The sequence below is a fragment of the Panthera onca genome, chromosome C1 (assembly GCF_046562875.1).
Source record: "Panthera onca isolate mPanOnc1 chromosome C1, mPanOnc1 haplotype 2, whole genome shotgun sequence".
NCBI classification, from domain to species: domain Eukaryota; kingdom Metazoa; phylum Chordata; class Mammalia; order Carnivora; family Felidae; genus Panthera; species Panthera onca.
In genome coordinates this window covers 221,274,562-221,296,235 of record NC_138346.1, presented here as the reverse complement: position 1 = coordinate 221,296,235, position 21,674 = coordinate 221,274,562, and the positions used below count along the sequence as shown (strand labels likewise).

The following is a 21,674-nucleotide window of genomic DNA, read 5'->3' as shown; positions in this document are numbered from 1 at the left end:
GGATCCCCTTCCCATTTCCAGCCTGAGCTGAGATGGACATTATAGGAATCGGGGTGGCTGACGTCAGTTAGACCTAGTGGGTGGGAGTGCTGCCTCCTGGGTGAGGGCACACGTCCTTCTGTGTGACACGCACAGGCTGTGGCACCCATCAAGTGCGTGTGCTTCCCTGCAGCCCCCTCCTGCGGGCTGACCCAAAGATCTACGCACATCTCTGCCCAGGCTTTGAGTCTACTCTGGACGTTTGGCCTGAGCAACTGAGGTGGGAAGAGAAGAAAAAGCCCAGGCGCCCAGTCTGTACTTGTTCCTGGACTCTGTGGCCTCCTCTCCCCAGTGGAAAGAGGATCACTGATACCTGCCCCCCCCCCCCCATGTCCACCCCAGGTTCGGGTCTGGCGGTACTTGAAGGGCAAACACATGGTGACCCAAGAGAGCCTGCTTGATGGTGGCAACAAGGTGGTGATTGGCGGCTTTGGAGATCCCCTCATCTGTGACAACCAGGTGTCCACCGGGGACACCAGGATCTTCTTTGTGAACCCTGCTCCCCCGTACCTGTGGCCAGCCCACAAGAACGAGCTGATGCTCAATTCTAGCCTCATGCGTATCACTCTGCGGAATCTGGAGGAAGTGGAGCACTGTGTAGAAGGTATGTGGGGACTTGACCAGGGGCAGAGGGTGACTGAGGTGGGCAGGCTTGGAGGAGCTCCATATCATGCCCTGGGGAGCAGAGGAGAGTTTGCTGTAGGCTAGAGCGCATGTGTCTTGGGGTAGTCTGCTCTCCTTCCTTCCTCCCTCATCTCCCAGCTGAGTCTGGCCATCGCAAGGCCACAGCTCCGATCTCTGACATTAGCAGGGATCCCCACTAACCACCCCCGGTCCCACAGTGCCACCGTCTTTTGTCTTAGGGCCAAGCAAGCCCCAGTCTTGGAAAGGGGACAGGCTTCCTCCTCTTCTGCTTACCCTCTCCCTCCTGGTCCTTTTCTGAGTGGGAGGAGGGGACCAGGTGAATGAACACCAGCTGTTTATGTTCCTGGAGAAGCCCAAACATCTGTCTGGACGGGTCCCAGATGTTGAGCAAACCCCTCAGAGTGCCCCCTTATGTGTTCCAAGAGGCCTGTCATTTCTAGAAGGGGGAGTTTGTGTGGGGTGGGGACTTCTGGGGGTTTGAGTGGGTGTGAAATGCTCTAATTGAGTCGAAGAACGTTTCCACGTCTGCTGTCCACACAGCACATGCCTATTCTGAATGGCCCAAGAGCTCCCCTCCCCCAGCCCAGCCTCTGGGAGGTGAGCTGGAATCACATGACCAAGGGCTTCCCTGCCGCCCCCCCCACCCCCTTGCCCCAAGAGAGTCGCAGTTGGGGGCTGAGATCCTTTGCTGGGGAATGTGGCAGGGAGAATGTAGGAACTGCCCCTCGCCCCCACATCCTGTCTGTCCTCTCAAGGCTGCCTGGGAAGGGATGCATCGGAGGGGGGTGGCGGGGGTGGTGGTGGAAAGAACATTTCCTCCTCAGGGCAGTGGGAAGGGTCTGTGACTTCCTTTCTCGGGAAGGCAACCCTGTCCTCTGATTTGTTCTTTTGGCCAGCAGGGAAGTCCCACTTTCTATCTAACTTACTGCTGTGATGCTGGCTTGGTTTTTGCGGGATCCTGGATGGTGGTCTGAGAGGGACTGTGCAGGGGTAGGGGCAGGACCTGAAATGGGGAGCCCTGTGGCATTTTGCCCCTGCTATGATCATCTGTTCCTGAGCCTGCTCCAGGGTCCTGGGCCACAGCATTACACACAGAAGCCGGCAGGGCTGTGTATTCCCGGTCTCTTCCCAGCACTGACTCAGATGAGGGGGACCCAGCCTGGCCCCCTCACACCTTACAACCTTGCCCTGCTCTGGGTGTTTGTGTTCTGGGGGGAAAGATGGGAAGGTGGCATGGAGATGGGGCAGGCTGTGAGATGGTGATACCCAGTTTGGGGGATGGGTGGTGGTGGGGGGGCTAAGGAGAGGCTGGAGAAGAGGGGTCAGGGTACAGAAAGTCCCCTGTCCCTATAAGATAGAGAGAGTGAATTATCAACTCTACAGCTGGGCGGGTCCAGCCTGAGGGTCTGTGACTCAGTAACTGTGGCCTTCTGTGGGGTCAGAGGGCATGTGGTGGGAGGGCCACCCTGGGCAGAACAAGGTTTGGCACCTTGCCAAAGCCTGTTCTACCCATGGCAGCCCCTGGCTCTGTATATGCCAGGCTGGGCACAGAGACAGCTGGAGAGGAGGGTACCCAGGGAGAGCCCCCCAACCAGGACTGGGTGAGACTTGACCTACTGTGTGCCCTGGGCAGCCAGCACTCAGTTACCAGGCCAGGACCTGAGCTCCAGCTGGAGAAGGGGTAGTGCTGGCCCCGTAGGCCAGTGTGCAGCAACTGGTGTGCACCCAGGAGGGGCTGAGCCACTGGACTCTTCCTGGGGTGGGCGGGCCTGCTAGGGAGGGTGGTCTTGGGAAGACGAGACCCAGAGAAAGGCATTTGCTGTGACTTAGCTTGGAGCCTTGCAGGTGGAGCCAGGTGGAGGGAAGAACCTTCTGGGGAGGGGGGTGGTGTAGATGGAGGAGCTTGGGTTCCACTGTAAGGTGCCTGGGAAGTTGTGAGCTGGGCGACATAGATCTCTACTTTGAAAGCAAACCAGGGTGCCATGGTGGGGGGAGGCGGGCGGGGCGGGCTGGGAGGGCCAGGTGCTAGGACAGGGTTGCTGCATCCCAATGGCCCAGGGTGAAGGGGTGCCTCCCCCTTGAGGCTCCGGAGGCCTGAGGCACAAGATCCCGAGGGGCTAGGGCCAGGCTTGGGCAAGTATCAATCCCGTGCCCACCTTTCCAAGCTGGGTGAGGGTGGGAGATTGGCCCGCCTCCTATTCTGTGTTAGGTAAGGACCTTGGACCCCACCCCAGGACTCCACCCTAGGTTCTCTGGGAATCAAGCGCCTCACGCTGGTGAGGGAGATGGATGGACAGGGCTGGAGCTAAGCTGACCCCTCCCTATCTGACTCTGACCCCATTCTGTTCCCAGGGGCCGCATTGTTGTCCCAGCCCCAGGGTGAAGCCTGGGCAGCCCCCAATCTGCGGAAGTCACCGTGAATCCACCAGGTCCCACCGCGTGCAGGAAACCCCTATCCCTGGCACACTTCCCTCCCCAGTGCCGCCCTCCCCCCATTCCTAACGGCCCAGAGCAGCCAAGGTGGGGGGCAGTGTCCGTCCAGGCCCACCTCCTGGGGTACACCCTGGGCTCGCTCCCTCGTCGTCACTGCCTGAGCACTGCTCCTGGCAGCGTCCTGAAGGGGAACCTGCCGCCGCGGCACACACCATCTCTAGGACTTGCCTTTCTCAGTTTCTCCCCCAGGGCCTACAGGGTCTTTCTGACTCTGCCAGGTCAGGCCCCCTTCCCCAGCCTCCGGCCCCCAGGAAGGCTCCTCCTCCCCCTGTCCTCCGCCTGGGGAACCACATTCCTGGCATAACTGAGACAGGTATGTGTCCCTCCCTGTGCGCCACCTTTGGGTGAGGGAGGCCTGCTGCTCCGGGGCAGCCTCTGCCAGAGGGAGACCCCTGCCCCCTGCTCTGTCAGGGAAGTAGCCTGGCCTCTTCCAGTGCCAGCTGCCCACGCACCGCGAGCCTGCCCAGGCTGGCAGCTGAGCAGGCATTTCCCCCAGTGCTCGGCCACCTTGCCTGGGCCTGGACACTACCCACACACACCCACTACTCTCCCCACCCTTGCCTCAAGAAGACTGGTCCTGGGGCTTCTCCTGTAGCCCCGGGGAGGGACATAGGCCTGTCTGAAGTCCTGGGGCCCTTGCCTCCCCACTAGGAGCCAAGAGCAGAGAAAGGAAGTGTTGTCTGCCCTTCTGGGGCCCTGGCACAGGGACAGGGTCAGAGTGAGTCTGGCATTGGCCCAGCCCAGCCCTGCCCAGCCCTGAAGGGGGTCCTGGCGGCAGCAATCCCCAGCCCAACCTGGCAGGCCTGATTCTAGTGAGCACCGTCCCTTCCTCCCTGCCAGGCCAGCTGTCTAGGGCCTTCAGGAGGGCAGTGCTATCGGTCCAGTTGGAGAGGCAATGGGTCCTGGGCCCTCTGACTTCTTTCAGGCACTACAGGCCTTGGAGCTGGGTGTGGGTGGAGACACCCCCAGACGGAGACCAGCTCTGTACAGTGTGGGGGCAGGTAGGTGTTCAGGGGAGGGTTCTGGGCAGTTAGCTTTTGCATTCCGCCCCCCCCCCCATTCATACCCTACTCCCCCCACATTCCTCCCTGCTGAAGTGGGAGGTAGCTTCTCCCTGTTCCTCTCCTGCTCTCTTCTAGACTGGGTTCTCACCCCACCGCCTGCAGACCCCACCCAGTGTCCTCCTGAGCCCCTCCCCCAGGCAGGTCAGCCAAGAGGGCTGAGAGGAGGCAGGCCCAGACTGGAGGTTGCCTGCCCTTATTCTCTCTTCTTCCCGTCCACAGCTGGGGGGAGGGAGTCTGCCCAGGTGGGGGATGACCCCCCCACCGTGCAGTCCTGTTCCCACCTAGGGAGTCCTTGGCAGGAAGGCCATTGCTTCCGGGGCACCTGCTGGCTTTGGCTTTGATTTTAGTGTACCTTCGCTGGGGTAGTCCCAGGAGTGGGCTTTGCTAGCTGAAATGGACGGCAGGCTCTCCTGTTACTTCCCTGGGATGTCTCGACTTCGGCAGGGCTAAGCCAGTGAAAACAGCTCTTGGCTTTTTCCAGACCCACCCACCCCCTGGCTCCCCACCCAGAGAAGAGCCCCAGCCCCTGCAGACTGGAAATGGAAAAAAAAGGTTGTTTTGGAACTGTCGTGTCCTCTCCGTCTGTCTTCACTGGGCCTCCCGAGCTGTGCCGGGCCGGACACACTCCTGTAGGGCTGGTTATGCCCTTGCAGCATCTCTGTGGGTGCTGGGACTCCTGTGCACAGATGGGGAAATGGGAGATCACCTGGTCAGCACTAGCTGGCCTAGGTCTGGCGGCTGCCCGCCCACACCCTACCAGTCCTCGCAGGCCGAGTGCCAGGGTAGCAGAGGGGAGCATGGGTCTGCCCCAGGGAAGTTAATGGGACAGGGGCCCAGACCTCAGCACCAACGGTCCAGCACGGCCTCCTCCATCCATCCTGGCTGTGTTGCTTCCTTCCTGAAGGGTTAATCCCCCACCCCCAACCCCATGAGAATCAGAGCCTGCCCCCTATCACCACAGGAGGGTGGAAAACAGCTGTAGAAACAGGCCTCCTTCTCCGCACCCCCCTCCCCCAGTCCCTTGCCTCTGCCTGCGGGACCCAGACCAGTTGCACCACCCTGCATGCCCCCCATCCCCACAAGTTCTACTCTTGCCCAGAGGCCTGGGCACAGGGTAGAGAATGGACTCCCTTTCCTGTTCTGCCCTCCTGGCCCTGGCACTCCCCTTGCCACTGGAATTGGGGAATCAAAGCTCCCACTCAGGTCACTGAGGCCTGGCTGGGGCTGGGCTGGAGGCTGCAGGCGCTCTCACCACAGTTGCCCACATAGTGCCGTATACCTCAAGTCCCAGGAAGTTCTCACTGGAAGCGCTGACTGATAAGAAAAAGGGGGCTCAGAGAAACAAGACAGCACCCCAGTGACAGTTACCCTAATGATAGCGACAGCTCAGTGAAGGAGGGTAACGTGCCCCCCATGGTTCTACACTGGGGCTTAAGAGGGTTCAGGTTCGAGCCTGAGGCTGTGGTTAGGATCTAGAGAGGGGGTGACCTAGGCCTCTGGTGGAGCCTCCCGTGGGGAGAGAAGCTCCCCTAGAGGGGCCCCTCTACCCAGAGCAGACCCTGAGAACTTCCTCTGAGGAAGCTCCCCTGCCAGGGGCTGCTTACAGCTGGATCTGGGAAGGGGAAGAAGGCCCCTCCTGGTCAACACTCCCCCCCCCCCCCCCCCCCACGGAGCCGAGGCTCTGGAGAGGGGGAAATTTCTGTCCTCACATGCAGCCAGCTGTTTCCAGCTGTGTGGCCTGCACACGTGTGTATGCGTGTGTTTGTATGCACGTGTGCCTGCAATCACAGACCTACTGATCTGGGCACATGAGACTTCTGGTCAGAGCCCCAGCTGGTGGCTTGTGGTTTCTGCCACCCTTGTTTCCCTGGGCTTGGCCTGGGGTGGGAGCCCTGCAGGTGGTCTGCCAACTGGCTGGTTGCAGGCAACCTTTGCTTGTGTCTCAGGGGCCTTAGAACAGGACCCGGCCTCTGTTTGCTATGGCTGTCCCATTTCCTGCCTGCTGCCCACCCTGTGCCTGGCAAAGACTGGGCACCTCGTCCTGCAGGCTCTCCTCTGGGAGTGACCACGGTGGTTTCTCAACGATGAGATGAAAGGGCTGTGGTCCCTGGGGGCCACTCAGGTTCACTATCCCAGCATGTGCTTGTGGGACCCTGAGTCTGACACAGGGCTCTGGGGGTGGCAGGGTAGTTAAGGAGTCAAGCTGGGCAAGTCAGGAGGGGCAAGTCTGCATCTGGCCTAAGGTGGGCCTGAGTCTTCCCCCCTTCTCAGTCACCCGACCACCTGCCCTGGGAGAAGCAGACAGCCTGACACGGCTGCTGGGGGCACTTGCCCCTCCGTCCACAGATACGAGAGGCTCCAGTGCACATCTGGGAGAAGTAAAAGCACAAACATCTGGGCCAGATTGTTGCCTGTGCCCACCCACCAGAGAAGAGGGTACGTCTCTCTCTTCCTGGAGGGGGAGGCAGTGAAGCTATGCCCGTTCATTAATCCATCTAGTGGTTCCTTCCTCATGCACACATCCATTCACAGCCCAGCACCAGATCCTCACTAGAAGGTGTGTGTGTGTGGGGGGGGGGGGGGGGCCTGGAAGAAGCTGCTTCCACCTGCACAGGCCCTGCTGGGGTCCTGAATGGGCTTCCCATGGAGATGGGGGTGAGCTCGGTGTTGGGAGGTGAAGGCAGAGGGGCAGGGGTGTTCTGGGCAGAGAGGACAGCAGCAGGTTCAGTGGGTGCAGGGCATAGCTTCAGTGAGGGGTGGGAGCAAGCCGCCATAGGCGTGGTACAGGAGAAAGGGCTGGAAAACCGGAACCCATTGCTACAACCGGCGGGCTGAGAGAGCAAGCTGGCCCTCGCCCTCTGAGCCTGCGCCTTCCCAGACGATGACAGCACGCCTGCAGACCCCATTCCTGTCTGCAGCTCTCTCCTCTCTGGGGCTCCGTCTCTCTGCCCCTTTGTTCTCTGAACCTCTCTCTGCCTCTCCCCGCCCCACCGGTGTCTGCCTGCCACTCCTCTGCATCCTGACGCCAACCCAATCATCACCTTCATAAAGCACCGCCACTCAGACCTTGGTGCCAGTCTGTGCACCCCCCATGGTGCCCAGTTCAACACAGCCGGGCCCTCAGCAGGAACACTCCCTGACTCACCTGACTCTCCTGACTCACCACGCACTGTCCACACTTGGGTGGCTCCCTGGATCCCCCAGCTCTCCTTTCCTCTTGGAGACGGGCAGGGCCTGACCAAAAAGAGGGGGACTTGGAGCCGTCCTGGAGAAGAGGGACAGAGGGTGTGGATCAGCCCCACTCCATCCCTACCTTCTTTTCTCCAGGCACCTACTCTCCTCCACCTCTGTTCAGATGGCGCCCCCTGGTGGCTACAGCTGGTATCCCGGCAGGTGTGCAGGCCTTGAACTGGGCGCCCTCTCCCTGTCCTCCCCAGGCCTGAGGATCTGCCCCTCTGGCTCCTTATCTCCTACTCCTAATGCCTGTTACCTTCAGGCTTCACCACACTGGCATCACTTGGTCTTTTGTGGGCCTGGGCCCTGGGCCTTTGTAGTTGCCTCTGGAAGCTCTTCCTCCTGGTCTATGCAAATCCCTCTCTGCATCACCCAGGTCTCTGTAGATGTCATCCCCCAGTCCCTCCAATCTAGGTCACCCCCCCCCCCCCCCCCCCCCCCCGCTACACTGTACCCTCCCTGAGGGCAGAGAACCTACCTGACTCGGGATATCCTCAGCCTTCCCAGTGGAGGAGCTCAGACAGGCTAGTGCGTACAGGGCCTGGGGCACCAATAGCTATGTGTAAGGAGTGAGGGTTGGGCACAGAGAATGCTGGTCAGGCAGCTGGCGTCCAAGCATCCAGCCGTGCTGACCCCCTCCTCAAAACTGTCATTTAATGCCACCACCCTGCAGCGTAGACCACCCAGTGGAAGTGTGGGCCTTGCCTGGTAGCTGGGTGGGTGGGCACACGGCCCGCAGAGTCAAACATGGGTACCTCTGGGCTGCACCTGAGGTGAGACTCAGGCTTGGGCCTGACGAGGCCTCCTTCCCAGTGGCTGGCCCTGGGCCAGCAGCGACATCCCGCTGTGAAGTGCCCATTGTCTGCTGAGGCCCCGGGAGAGGGAATGGCTGCAGCCTGAGAGCAGACACCAGGAAGCTGGGGCCTGGGGGTGGGGCCGCTCTGTCTGGTCCTCTTCCCCTCCCCCACCAGGGCAGCCAGACACCTGTGACTCTGGGCCAGCTAGGTAGCCTGTGTTCTCTTGCTGCGCTCCACAGGCGGCTGCGCACCAGTGTGGTGCGCGCCTCAAGATCCCCGGGGACTGGGGGGGACAGACAGACTGGAGGTGGCACTGGCAGGGGTGGGGGCGGAGGCCTCAGCATTAGAGGTGTGTGTGTGTGTGTGGGCATGTGCGTGTGTGTGAGACAACCAGTGTGTGTTCATGCCGGTGAGTTGTACACTTGTACAACGCCCAGTGCAGACTTGAGGGAGTGCGTGTACTTGGGTCTCTGCCTGGGTGACACCTGGAACACCGAATGTGTATGTGCACATCTGTGCGGTCACATGTTGCCGTGTGTGAGCCCAGAGACCAGAGGGGCCAATCTCTGGCTCAGAATATCCTCTGTCCCTTCCTAGGGCATGTGCCTGAGTGGGCTGGTCAGGGCTGAATGATTTTGAGTCTGAAGATCCCAAAATAGCTCTGGTAGCCTGCACTCCCCTCCCCCTACTGGGTCTGGGGCCTCAATGGCCCTTTGTCTCTCTGAAGGCATGGAGCCCCTGTGGGGGGCTCAGACTCTGACTGGGGCCAGGAAGGACAGGCTGCCTGCTGGTTTCCCTTCCCCCAAGCCAGGCCCTAAGCTCCCCCCCCCCCCCCGCCCCCCACCATGCTGGCCGGGTGGACCAGTCTCTCCCCTTCAAATGAGCATCTGAAAGCCAGCCCATTTGCCCATGGAGACAATCCCTTGCCAGCCCCCACCCACCCCAGGTTTATACTGATCCCTGGGCTTACCCCTCCCACACCCTGGTTCCTTTATGCCCCTCCTCCTGCAAAGCCCACCCATGAAACTGTGGCAGCAGCAGACAGGGTCCATGTGTGGGCACGTGAACATTGCTTGGGGTTTGACCCCAGCACTGTCCGTGGGTCCTCTTTGAGCCAAGCTCCTGGGGGAGCTGCAGTGACAAGTAAATGAGAAAATGTGTGAACTGCCTGGGCTCACTACACCAAGTCTTTGGGCTCTGACCCAAGCCCTGCCCTGAGAAGATAAAAAGTCAGACCCTGCCCTGGGTGCTCCCAGTCCAGGGTGACGTCCCGGGGAGCTGCCAGCACTATCAGTGTGGTAAGCATTGCCAAGGTCCCGTGAGGTGAGGTAGAGGGTGGGAGGCACCCCCGAGGTGAATGAAGGTGGGCTGACCAGGGGCGGGGGTCTCTAGGTGGTTCGACGGATTGTTGCTCTGGGTCCAGTGCACTGCGAGGTGAGGAAACCACTTTGTTGATTGGCTTTTCCTGCAAAGTTTCCTCAGAATCTCAGGCTCCAGGGCTCTAAGAGGTTTGAAGACCTCCGCTGTTGGTGATGGGGGACCCTGACAGGATGGGCTAATAACCCTGTGGGATGTGGGACTGGTGTGCCTGGCCACCGGATGGAAAGGACTCAAAGGAGATGGACCTCATAGAACTGGGTGCTGGCTGGCAGGTGGCTGCTGTTGCTGAGGAAGTGGGGGGGGGGGGGCGGGCAGAAGGTTGGGTGGAGTGTGGAGGAGCCTACCTGATCAGAGGGGACGGGGCGGGGGGGGTGGTGGTGGTTAAGAACATGTTTATGTCCCAGAGAAATACATCGTCGGGTGGAGGGACTTTAGGGAGAGTCCAGGTGGAGGCTTGGTGGGAGTTGAGGCACTAAGACACCTGTTGGTGCCCTGGGGTGGCGTTACTCTGGATGAGTGGAGAGTTGGCACCAGGAAGGGCTTGTTCCAGGGCGGAGGAGCCCCACAGACCTGAGAGAGGACAGAGAGGAGACCTAAGAGTGACCAGGGCGGCACTGGTGGCTGTGGCAATAGCGGTTTGGCCGGAAGGGGGACCTGCTGACTTCACTTACAAATAACCCTGCGGAGTCCTAAGTGCAGTGTGGGTGTAGGTCTGAGTGAGTGGACGGGTACGTGAGTCTGTGGAGTGTGGGACTATGTGTAGATGGGTATGATTGAGCATGGGGGTGGGTGGGGGGAGCATTGGTGCAATTAACATCTTTTCAGCTGGGATAGGGACCAGAAGGAGTCCTAGGATGGGGCTGGGGGGGAGGCCTGATCCCAAGTTGAAGAGGGACCCACTGTGCCTTGGAGGCCAAGCTTCCTCCCCCTCTCTCCTCAGAAAGGGCTGGCAGACTCTAAGAGAGGGACAGAGGTCACTGCAGAGACTCAAGTGCCTGCGACCAGGTCCAGGCTGGAAGCGGCCAGCCGTGGTGGGTGTGGCAGTGGGCGCTTAGGGGTTCCTCCCAGAGGACTGTGGGACGTGAAGGGACGGGAGTGCAGGGCAGTGAAGGTGTTGGTCATAGAGATCGCCACCAGTGGGATCCTGGCTGCGGAGGGTGACTGGTGTGGATGGTGGGGAAGGTACGCGACCCCTGCCCCCCTCCCTCCCCAACCGGGCAGGGGCTAGGAAAGGGGCGTCCTCTGGGGGCGGATGTGGACAGGCCTGACTCCGGGAAGGACCAGGCACCCCCCGGCCCGGCTGTGACGTCACGGCCCCGACGTTCCCTGGTGGCCTCTGGGGGGCGCTCCAGGCTGGCGGGACGGCGCCGGAGTCCCGCGATTATTTGCATAACACTTCTTTACAAGAAACTCATTTGCATGTTCCTCTCCACGGCCGGAAGGGAGGTGGGGGGCACGCGGGTGGTCTGAGGAGTTGCCACCAATTCCCGGGAGGGTGGACCCATCTTGCCCCCTCCACCCTCCGCGTTGGGCGCAGCCCGCTCCCCACCTGAGCGTGTACCTGGGGACCCTTCCCCCACATGCGCGCGCCAGGGCGGGGCCAGCACAGGCACACGCGCCCGTAGCGTAGAGTGGGGGCCTGCGTGCGGGCCTGAGCCCCGCGGCGTGCGCTCAGAACGATCCTCCGGCCCTCCGCCGCGCCCCCGGCCGCTTACGCACGCGGTACGGCCCAGCGCAGCCGGGTGGGCGCGGAAGGGGACCCGCCCCGCCCCTGACCCCGCCCCACACCTTCTGGTTCCGCCCACCCGGTTCCGAGCCGGGCCCCCACCCCCCAACCCCGGCCCCGCCCCGGCACCTGCCTCCTCTCCCCCCACCCCTGTTCCTTCCCGGCCCCGGCCCCGGCTCCCACCTCACCCCCCCCCCCACCCCACCCCACACCCCAGCGCCCCCGCCTGCCCCTGCTGCTGCCCCCGCCCGCCCTCCCGTCCTCTTCCGCGCGGTCCTCTGCGCCGTGAGCCACGACTCCCCACGGACACCGGGGTCCCCGGAGGCGGCTTCCTTTGTCTCTGCTCCCCGCCCTCCCTCCGCGGCGCCCCTCGCCCCTCACTCACCGCCCCAGCCCCGGCGAGGGCGACGGAGCCGAGGCGCGGCCCTCCGCGCACCCGCTCTTTATTCTCTGCCTCCCGCTCGCTGCCTGCGCCGCTCCCGCCTCTGCTGGGGACCCGAGACCCTCCGCGCCCGGCCGCCCGCGCCTCCCCACGGGGTCCCCGGGCGAGGGCCCGCTCGCCGCCAGTGCCCCTCGGGCCGGCCCTTCCGGGGTCGCCCGGCGGGCGGGACCGGGGGCTCCCGGGGGCTCCGGGAAGATTGAGCACGCCGGAGAGCTGCGGGCACCTACGACTACCGGGCTGTGGATACAGGGGGTGGCCGCTGGCGGGCCCTCAGTTTCTCCTCCGCCTCCCTCTGAGCCCACATTTGGGGTGCTACTCCGGGAGAATTTTGCACATCTCCCATTATGAGCCTCAAAGGCTGCGGAGGGGTCCTGGCTCTCTGGGCTGTGACCGGCGTTGAACTTTGAGAACAGAGCTGCTGTCCGCTGCCCCAGGGGACCCAGCATGGGAGGAGTTGCCCCGAAGAGGCCCAAGGGCGCCCCTTGAGCGACCCGCTCACCCTGAGAGTGGGGGCAGAGGAGCCCAGGGCCATGCCTCCACTACCTCTGGAGAGGGACCCGCGGCAGCAGCGCGGGGTCTCCCTGCTGGTGCGGTATTTCATGATCCCCTGCAACGTCTGCCTGATCCTGCTGGCCACCTCTACGCTGGGCTTCGCCGTGCTGCTTTTCCTCAACAACTGTACGTGGCTGCGGGCATGGCCACCCCCACCCCTCCCCCCCGGGGCAGGCTCGTGTGACCCTCCTTCTGCTGGCTGAGTTCCCCTGCCTCAGCCACCAAAGACCGGGGGAGAGGCAGGGTCAAATAGAGGCGACCAGCTGAGAGGTGGCTCCGATGGGCCATCTGCATCTTTTGGGGATCAGGATCAGGATGAGTCATTCTCTGGACCCCTGGGCCTGTCAAAGCTTGTCCTTGCGTTCATGGGGAGCTGACCCTCACCCTGAGCTGCAGAGACAACTCGTTCTGGGAGCGGGGGAGGAAGGGAGTGGCTGAATACACTGCAAGTGGGGGCTTTGGCAGGGTCTGGGGCTGGGCCCCTATGGGAATAAGAGGCTGCCCACACCCCTGCTGTTGGAGCCCCCTGTCAGGTGTCCAGCCACACAGCTGAAGAGGCAGAGAAAAGCAAGGGCCTCTGCCTTTGTCTGCCCACAGGCTTTGGCCAACCCTCAGGGCTCAGAATGGGGCCAGGGGTGGGGGTGGGCACGGGCATAGAGGGCAGGTGTGGGTGTGCAGGGGTGGCCCCTCCAGACTGGGCAAAGGGACAGCTATGGCAAAGCCTACTCAGTGAGGCCTAACTCAGACATTTGTTTTTTTCCAGACAAACCTGGGACCCATTTCACACCAGCACCTCCAGTGCCTCCGGACGGTGAGTGAGTGGGGGGCCTCCGACGGGACCGGCTGCACTTGGGAGACTGTGTCTGGAGGGACAGTGGCACTCTTGGGGATCAGGAGCCATTCTTAGGGTGTGCACACCAGACATATCAGGTGTATCTGGAACAGATGAGGCTGGATGAGGGAGCCTGGGTCCTTCCTGGGACATCACAGTGGTGGACGGGCAGAGGGCGTGTCGGGTCTGGAGTCCTCGGGCCTGGCCCTGTCCTGGCCAAGGGCCATCGCACACAAGCATGTCTCCAACTTCTGTGGGCCTTGCACTTCTTGGCCGAAAAATTGGGAATAAGTCCTGGGGCCTGCAGGTTGTAAGATGGGTCAGACGACATGTGCAGAGCAGGGGGTGGGTGTGAAGGACCGGTGACTGAGGAGGGATTGGAGGGCCTGTCCCTGAGACTGAACAGCCTGGGCTTGGCCTTCCTGACCCACTTTATGGGCTGGCCTCCCTGAGAGGCCTGCTAGTCTGTAGGCCACTGTGATTTAGCTGATATGGGAAGGGGAGGGGAGGAAGCTGTTGATGCCACCAGAAAGGGCGGCTTGGGGTCCTCTCCTTGGGTGGGGACATGGAGAGCTACCAGGTTTGCTGCTGGGCAGGTGCCTGGCCCCGTCCACAGAAGTCACACGTAGGAGGGTATCCTTATATGGGATGGGCTGTGGGAGAGGGTCCTGGAGCTGTCTGGATTTAAAGGCGGGGCTTGGGTCGGGAGGCACCTTCCCCTCTGCCGGTGTCCCCAGTCTCCTCTCCTAAAGCGTAAGAGCTGCGTCTCTGCTTTACGCACACCCCGGTCTTCCCTGCAGCTGCACACGTGGGCCCCCACACCCACACTCTGGTCCTACTGCACCCTTGGGGACGGCTACGTGCCACGGCCGTCATCATCCCTCCGAGGCACACACACTGTGTACTTGTGGCCATGGGCAGGGCTTGGGGTATCCAGTCCATCCCCCACCCGAGACCAGGGGAGGAGTTGAATATACTCACTCCAACCGGTGGTTATAAAAAGCCACTGCCGCCTCCAGCATGGCACGCGTGAGGGAGCCCTTGGGCGTGCAGGGAGCAAGACTGCGCAGGGAAGCTGAGTGGCCGAGGAAAGGCTCCTGTAGGAGTCTAGCCTGGGGCGAATGCGGCAGGACACGTGGCTCGTGGGTATATGGGTGCCCTGCCTGCATTTATGAGGGGCAGTTTATGGGGTGATTAAGGGCTAATATGGGCGTGGCTCGAGTGGTGCCTGCCACACGCAGGGCACGGCTGTTGTGATGAGCTTGCCAGCAAACACGTGTGCACGTGTGTGTGCTTGTGCGTGTTTTACGTCCAATCAAGAAACTTGTCTTGAGCCTCTGTGATTCCCTAGACCCGGGGGGGGGGGGGGCGTGGAGAGCAGACATGGGGACGGGCAGCTGTGGAGCTGTATCAGGGCTACGCACGGGAGCAGCCCTCGCCTAGCCTGACGGCCTGAGCACGGGTCTGGGGAGGGAAACCATTTCAGCCTGGACAGGGTGAGCGCCGTGAACTCAGGCTTCTGCTCTGCCCACGTCACATCACCAAAGGCTGTAACTGTGCTGGGAGCCGCGAGATCTACCCCCACTTTGCAGCCAGGAGATGGCCCCGGGCGAACCGCCACTCTGACAGCGGCGTGGGCTCCACAAAGTGGTGGCAGGTGGGAGCGCTGGGGCTGGACCCGCCTGTGTGACTTGGGAGTCAGTGCGGGAGCCTGAGCTTGATGGCCCCCAGAGGCACCCTGGCCTCTCCTCTGCCCTCAGCCACCGTCAGTCCGACAGCTAGTTCCAAGGACCCCGTCCCCGAGACGGCTCTGGTCTCTGCCCCCAGCCCCCTCACCTTGCAGTCCATCATCCTCCCTCCGCCTGACCCAGTGCCCCAGCCTTGCTTGTCACAGGTTAGCTGCCATTGTCAACACCGCCATCGCCCACTAGTAGCTATCTTGGGGGGACAAAGCAGAACCCTGGGCTGTGGAGGGAGGGTGCAGGTCTTGGTGGGCAAGGAACGTGCTGGTCATCCAGGCGTAGATGTCTTTGTCCAAGGGGTGGGAGCCTTGGAGCGGTCTGGCTGGACCGAGGGTGATCAGACGGAGAGAGGTCTCAAACCAAGGGCACAGGCACACGGCAGGCAGCCCAGGAACCAGAGGTGTAATGAGGTGACGACCAAGTCTTTGCCACGGGGTCCAGTACTCTGGAAGAGACCTCGGTCGGTAGGTCCAGTTGAAGCCAAACAAAACGGGGCCACGGGATATCAGCAAGTGCCTGTGGATTCTGCCCGGGGGGTCCCGGGGGCCTCGGGCAAGGAAGATGAGAGGAAGGTGCTAGGGGAGAGTAGATGGAGTTGGAGGGAGACAGAGAGTAAAGAGGGCTTGCGGGTAGACAGGATTTGAGTTTGGTTTGAGGCGGGACAGAGCGGGGTGCTGATGTAACGACAGTTCTTGTTACGGTCCGCATAGAGCTACGTGCTGGGCGCCCTCCAAGCCGCTGCAGATATTGGCCCCACGGTAACCCTGGGAGGCAGGTCCCACTGTCCCCACTCACAGAAGGAGATACTGAAGCATGGCAAGGTGATAACTTGCCCACAGTCGCCGGGCGGGTGGGTGAGTGCAGAGTTGGAGGCAGCCTGGCTCTGGGCTCTGCGGGAGCAGGGGCTCAGGTGAGGTGGGGAGGAGGAAGACAGGAGTGTCAGTGGGAGGGGAGTACAGGTGGCTGCAGGGACTCCAAGCTGGGGTGTCCCTACTGGCCCCGCCCTTGCCTCAGGCCTCGGTCCACTCGGCCTGTGTGGGGTGGGGGTAGGGATGCCCAGTCAGGCCCGGAGGAGCCTGGGGTGGGCTGTTGCCGTGGCAACGGCTGGCTGCAGCTCCCTTTGGGGCCCTGCCCCCCCCCCCCCGGAATGGAGGTGCTTCCCCCTCCTGCCCCACTTCCTGAGCCTGCTGGGAGGTGATGGGGGAAGCCACCCCACCCTCTGCACCATAACTTATTAATGATAATTACAAGCGATTAAACATTCATCAGGTCTAAACGGCTGCAGCCTATATCGGGCCTGCACTCGTGTGGGCGTGCAGTCCTGGTGGGGGTCCTGGTGGGGGTCCCAAGCAGTCAGCCTACCTGGGTCTTCTCAGGAGGACCTGTCTCTGACGGCTCTGGGTTTAAATGTCCGAGAGCCTTCATTCCTCCGGTCCAAGGGACTGTGGTCCCTCACCGGTGGGGTCAGGAGCAATACTTCCTGGGGCTGCTGTAGAGAGTAGAGTTTCAGCCACAGGGTGTGTGCTGGGCACACAACAGTTTTTAACTACAGGGTTAGGCACTGAAGTGTTTAAAGAGGAGGGTAACAGATCTGCAGAGCCCCTGTGCTCAGCCTCCCAGAGGAGGTCACGGTGGAGAGTATGGGGGGGGTGGGCAGCAGGACTGGGGAGGAGGGGGAGGACATTTACTGAGATGGAGGCCGCAGAGGACAGACGGGGGAGAGGGAGGTGTGTGAGCACCCGAGGGACCTCAGAGAGAGACCCCGTCAGCTTTCAGCGGGGGAGGCCGGGAGGGTGGGAGGGCCAGGAACCCTGGAGAAGGCCCTATTGAGAACGCCATAGCTGAGGGACCGAGAGAGGTGTGGAAGGTTCGCAGGGTGGGCCGAGAAAAGCCCGAGAGGCAGAGCTTACGTGGAAAAGATGTGGGGAGAAAGGAAACCTGAGGGGAAGGCCTGGGGCCGGGGCCCCAGGTTCCTGGCCAAGGAGGGACCCAGAGCCAGAAGGTGGAATGTGTGGCCTGACCCCGGATGCTTCCCCCACACCTGCCTTAAAACCAGGTGACTCAGGCCAGAGGTGGCAGGGGTCGGGCCACTTTGGGACCCTGGAGCAGCCGCCCCCAGGAAGGGGCCGGGACCGGGGCTCTGAGGGGCGGGTCACGGGTCAGATGAGGGGCTTTGATTCTGATGTGGAGGCAGGGTGGGTTCCTGAGCAAACCCGGAGCCAGTTCCCTGTGATGTTGTCCTGGGGGTTGTAGGTGTGTGGCTCTGTGTGTAGGGTCCCCACGGCGGTGGGTCAGGAACAGGTGGACTCGATTCCCTGGTGCTGGTGTGAGATCTGGGGGATGCCCCCCTGCACAGCTGTGGGGTTTGGGGGAGGGGGCAGAGAAGGTTCTACCATGAGGAAAGGCCCTGGGGCTGGTGGCGGGGGGTGGGGGGGGGGGACTGTGGTGGGTGGGGCTGGAGAGGGAGAGGGAACAGGTCCTGTCAGCGCGCACGGGTGCGTGTGTGCATGGCCGCGATGGACACACATAGGTACGTCTCCGCGCGTGCCAGCGTGGACGTGTGTGGACGTGTCCGTGGGGCTAACGAACGAACACACCGAGTGCATCGTGAGTGCAGATGCGTGGACGTTGGAAGTGTGCACCGGGGCCCGGGGGGCGGCAGAGGCTGGGCCCTGACCTTCCCTTCTCCCGTCCTACGCCCAGCATGCCGAGGAATGTTGTGTGGCTTTGGCGCCGTGTGTGAGCCCAGCGCGGAAGGTTCCGGCAGAGCCTCCTGTGTGTGCAAGAAGAGTGCCTGTCCGGCTGTGGTGGCGCCTGTGTGTGGCTCCGACGCCTCCACGTACAGCAACGAGTGTGAGCTCCAGCGGGCGCAGTGCAGCCAGCAGCGACGCATCCGCCTCCTCAGCCGCGGGCCCTGCGGTGAGTGCGGGCTCTGGGCGCTGCCCCAAGGGCAGAGGGGACGGCTTTGTGACCCCACCCCCCCACCCCCACAGGCTCCCGGGACCCCTGCTCCAATGTGACGTGCAGCTTCGGCAGCACCTGTGTGCGCTCAGCAGACGGGCAGACGGCCACGTGCCTGTGCCCGGCCACCTGCCGGGGGCCCCCTGACGGCCCCGTGTGTGGCAGCGACGGGGCCGACTACCCCAGCGAGTGCCAGCTCCTGCGCCATGCGTGCGCGCGCCAAGAGAACATCTTCAAGAAGTTCGACGGCCCTTGTGGTGAGCCCTGCCCCTGTGCGCGTAGCATGACTTCTGCGTGCGCGTGCACGGCACAGCACCCTGACCTCCGCCCTCCTGCCCTCTAGACCCTTGCCAGAGCGCCCGCAGTGACCTAAGTCGTATCTGCCGTGTGAACCCACGCACGCGGCGCCCTGAGATGCTGCTGCGGCCAGAGAGCTGCCCTCCTCGGCAGGCACCCGTGTGCGGGGACGACGGGGTCACCTACGACAACGACTGTACGATGGGCCGCACGGGAGCTGCCCGTGGCCTCCTCCTCCAGAAAGTGCGCTCCGGCCAGTGCCAGCCTCAAGGTGGGTGGCCGCGGGCGGGCCCGGCCTTGCCGCTCTGTGTGACCTACATCCCTGCCGGTCCCCACACTCTCCTGCGCTCCTCCCTGGTGCCCACTCACCACCTCCTGTACGAGTCCCAAGGCGGCACTCCGGCCGGTCTGATCTCCTTGCTCTGCCCTCCCAGACCAGTGCCCAGATGTGTGCAGGTTCAACGCCGTGTGCCTGATCCGCCGGGGTCGCCCCCGCTGCTCCTGTGACCGCGTCATCTGCGACGGGGCCTACAGACCTGTGTGCGCCCACGACGGGCACACCTACGACAGTGACTGCTGGCGCCAGCAGGCTGAGTGTCAACAGCAGCGCGCCATCCCTGCCAAGCACCAGGGCCCGTGTGGTGAGCACCAGTGGGTGGGGCCCACGCTGCAAGCGGGCTGGTCCTGCATGGGTCCCTGCCGGCTGTCATCACACACCATCCACATCCTGAGTCACACTCCCGCTGGGGTCCTGGGCGAGAGCCGGTGACGGGGGAGGTCCGGCCGGGCTGCTGTCTGTCGATAGGCTCTGGGGCGGTGGCTTCTGTTCGGAGGGTGCCGGGAGTACCCAGCGGGGAGTGGGCAGAGCCGGGTGCCCGGCTCCCTGGTGCCTGCGTGGGGCCGTTCCGCCCTCCAGTCCCCTGGGCCCTGTGCGGGCAAAGTCTCAGTCAGGCTCGGGCTGCGTGGGGGCGGGCCGTGGAGGGTGGAGACAGCATATACTGCTGTGGCTCTGCCAACCCCCAGCCCGTGTCCTGTCAGTCGGTCTGTCCGTCTTTCCGCTCTCTCTCTCTCTCTCTCTCTCTGCGTCTGTCTTCTCTCCTCTGTCCTTCCTTCCCTCTTGGCTCCGCCTCTTGTGTCTTCCAGCCTGACCTGGCAGGATGAGGTACCGCGCCTGCCGCCAGGAGCCCACAGCCCGAGGTCTGCCCCCGGCACAGCAGGGAGGGGGGGTGGCTCGCTGCTGCCTGGCCTTGTGGTCCTCAGAGCAAGTGGACAGACACCTCCTCCCCCTTGTGGCCCTGGGTGTGACTGTGGGCTGCAGACTCCTCCCCCCCCATGGGGAGAGAGCCCCCCTACCTGTGTGGGTGTCCCAGGGCTGTTGGTGGCCAGGGGTCAGTGACCCGGATGGCTGCATAAGCCTGGCCTTCCCTCAACCCACGGCAGGGGGGGCAGTCAGGAAGTTCCTGCGTCTTGGGGGCGGCCCCTCCCTCCACTCACGCAGGGGGCCGAGGCTGTTTGGGTCTGTGTCCCTGTCCGCGTCTGTCGTGTGTCTGTCCCTTTCTCTGCTGTGTCCTGAGCATTTCGGCCCTTCTCCCGGTCCGCCTCCCCTCTGCTGTCCCCACCCTGGGAGAGGGTCTGCTGCGTGGAGCTGGGGGCTTTGTGCATAAGCCCGGGGGAGCAGGTGGAGCTCACTGGGTGCCTGTGTCCTCCCCAGACCAGCCCCTGTCCCCGTGCCTTGGGGTGCAGTGCCCGTTTGGGGCAGCGTGTGCTGTGAAGAACGGGGAAGCCGAGTGTGTGTGCCAGCAGGCGTGTTCGGGCATCTATGATCCTGTGTGTGGCAGTGATGGCGTCACGTACGGCAGCACGTGTGAGCTGGAAGCCACGGCCTGCACCCTTGGACGGGAGATCCGGGTGGCTCGCAGAGGACCCTGTGGTCAGTGGCGGGCAAGTGGGTCTTGCTAGTGGGTCGTGGGTCCTGGTCGCCGTGGTGACGGAGCCCCTTCCCTAGACCGCTGCGGGCAGTGCCGCTTCGGAGCTCTGTGTGAGGCTGAGACCGGGCGCTGCGTGTGCCCCTCCGAGTGCGTGGCCCTGGCCCAGCCTGTGTGCGGCTCTGATGGGCACACGTATGCCAGCGAGTGTGAGCTGCACGTCCACGCCTGCACACATCAGATCAGCCTGCGTGTGGTCTCGGCTGGACGCTGCCGTGAGTGGGGCCGTGGGGGCCGGCAGGCTGTGGTCCTGGGTCTCCCCCGCTCGGCTGGCGTCCCCTGACCTCCGCCTGGCTTCGCCCTCCACAGAGACCTGCGGAGACACGGTGTGTGCCTTTGGCGCGGTGTGCTCGGCTGGACGGTGTGTGTGTCCCCGGTGTGAGCGCCCCCCGCCCGGCCCCGTGTGTGGCAGTGACGGTGTCACCTACCACAGCGCCTGTGAGCTCCGGGAGGCTGCCTGCCGGCAGCAGACACGGATCGAGGAGGCCCGGGCAGGGCCCTGTGAGCAGGGTAGGCTCGGGGATGACCGGCAGGGGCTGCCGTGCACCCGCCTCAGACAGGACCCCACGGGTGACCCGGCCCCCTCCCCGCAGCCGAGTGCGGCTCCGGAGGCTCTGGCTCTGGAGAGGACGGCGAGTGTGAGCGGGAGCTGTGCCGGCAGCATGGCGGCGTCTGGGACGAGGACTCGGAAGACGGGCCCTGCGTCTGTGACTTCAGCTGCCAGAGCGCCCCGAGGAGCCCGGTGAGCAACCGCCCCCCCCCCCAAGCTCCCCCGGCTCCGGGCGGGCCGCGGGGAAGTGGCTGTGGCCACCCACGCTGACCCCGCCCTTCCAGGTGTGTGGCTCCGACGGGGTCACCTACGGCACCGAGTGCGAGCTGAAGAAGGCCCGGTGTGAGCTGCAGCGGGAACTGTACGTCGCGGCTCAGGGAACCTGCCGTGGTGAGTGGGCACACGGGCTCCGTCTGGGTGTGTGTGGCCTGTGCCCTGTGTGTGAATGTGCCTTGGCGTGGGTGCACACACGTGTGAGGCATGTGGGTAGGCACGTCCCCGTGAGCGCCGCGCGCGTGCCGTGTGGGGCGTGCGCACACGTAAGCGTTTTAAATGTGCGGCGGTGGCGAGTATTCGTGTTTGTGTAGTTGCACACGTGGCCGTAGGGTGCCCATCAGTCAGCAGGTGCACTGAGCACCCACCGTGCGCCAGACTGGGCTTTGGTGCAGGGAGGCCGCGTGTTAGGGAGGCCCACGCTCTGGACACTTTGTTTTGGGGGAAGACTGACGGTGATCCAGTGGATACGTCACGTTTAGGTACTTCTACGTGTGCACGAGTGCTCGCGGGCGTATGCGCGTGGACTTCTGCACGCGTGTGCACATGCATGTCTGCGGGGTGTTTGAATGCGCGCGGTTTTGGAGGAACGTTGGCAAAGGTGCACACGTGCGTGTGTTTGTGTGTGTGTATGCCAGTCTGTGAAAACGTGCTACCCTAAG

The 21,674-nt window shown here is 63.2% G+C and overlaps 2 protein-coding genes across 8 annotated transcripts in view; one reads left to right on the top strand and one right to left on the bottom strand.

Moving 5' to 3' along the window:
- Positions 1-21,674, top strand: part of AGRN (agrin) — a 34,578-nt gene that overhangs the window by 2,206 nt on the left and 10,698 nt on the right. For 5 of the 7 annotated variants that reach the window (XM_078452567.2, XM_078452566.2, XM_078452565.2 and 2 more), the window contains exons 2-12: positions 382-643; positions 13,136-13,183; positions 17,650-17,865; positions 17,940-18,164; positions 18,251-18,475; positions 18,639-18,845; positions 19,916-20,134; positions 20,210-20,404; positions 20,499-20,699; positions 20,783-20,931; positions 21,024-21,129. In XM_078452567.2, the coding sequence (XP_078308693.2) occupies positions 382-643; positions 13,136-13,183; positions 17,650-17,865; positions 17,940-18,164; positions 18,251-18,475; positions 18,639-18,845; positions 19,916-20,134; positions 20,210-20,404; positions 20,499-20,699; positions 20,783-20,931; positions 21,024-21,129 (2,053 nt within the window). Of the gene's footprint in view, positions 1-381; positions 644-12,087; positions 12,499-13,135; positions 13,184-17,649; positions 17,866-17,939; positions 18,165-18,250; positions 18,476-18,638; positions 18,846-19,915; positions 20,135-20,209; positions 20,405-20,498; positions 20,700-20,782; positions 20,932-21,023; positions 21,130-21,674 lie in introns of those variants that run through there. The other 2 variants (XM_060625220.3, XM_060625218.3) reach the window with 1 other exon arrangement.
- On the bottom strand, positions 3,990-12,266 carry LOC144617322 (uncharacterized). The gene is made up of 5 exons (XM_078452576.2): positions 12,155-12,266; positions 11,764-12,089; positions 7,954-8,016; positions 7,387-7,506; positions 3,990-4,917 (listed from the first exon to the last, which is right to left on the bottom strand). Exons 1-5 carry the CDS (start codon positions 12,264-12,266, stop codon positions 4,585-4,587), a joined length of 954 nt encoding a protein of 317 aa, XP_078308702.1. The 3' UTR covers positions 3,990-4,584.

Excerpts from the sequence above, each read along its gene's own strand:
- LOC144617322 (XM_078452576.2), bottom strand. The coding sequence starts at position 12,266 with ATGCTGGGTCCCCTGGGGCAGCGGACAGCAGCTCTGTTCTCAAAGTTC. Across the intron at positions 8,017-11,763 it reads CCCTCGCCGGGGCTGGGGCG|GCCCTGTACGCACTAGCCTG; the intron begins GTGAGTGAGGGG and ends TTGGTGCCCCAG. Across the intron at positions 4,918-7,386 it reads TGGTGAGTCAGGAGAGTCAG|GAGTCCCAGCACCCACAGAG; the intron begins GTGAGTCAGGGA and ends ATCTGTGCACAG.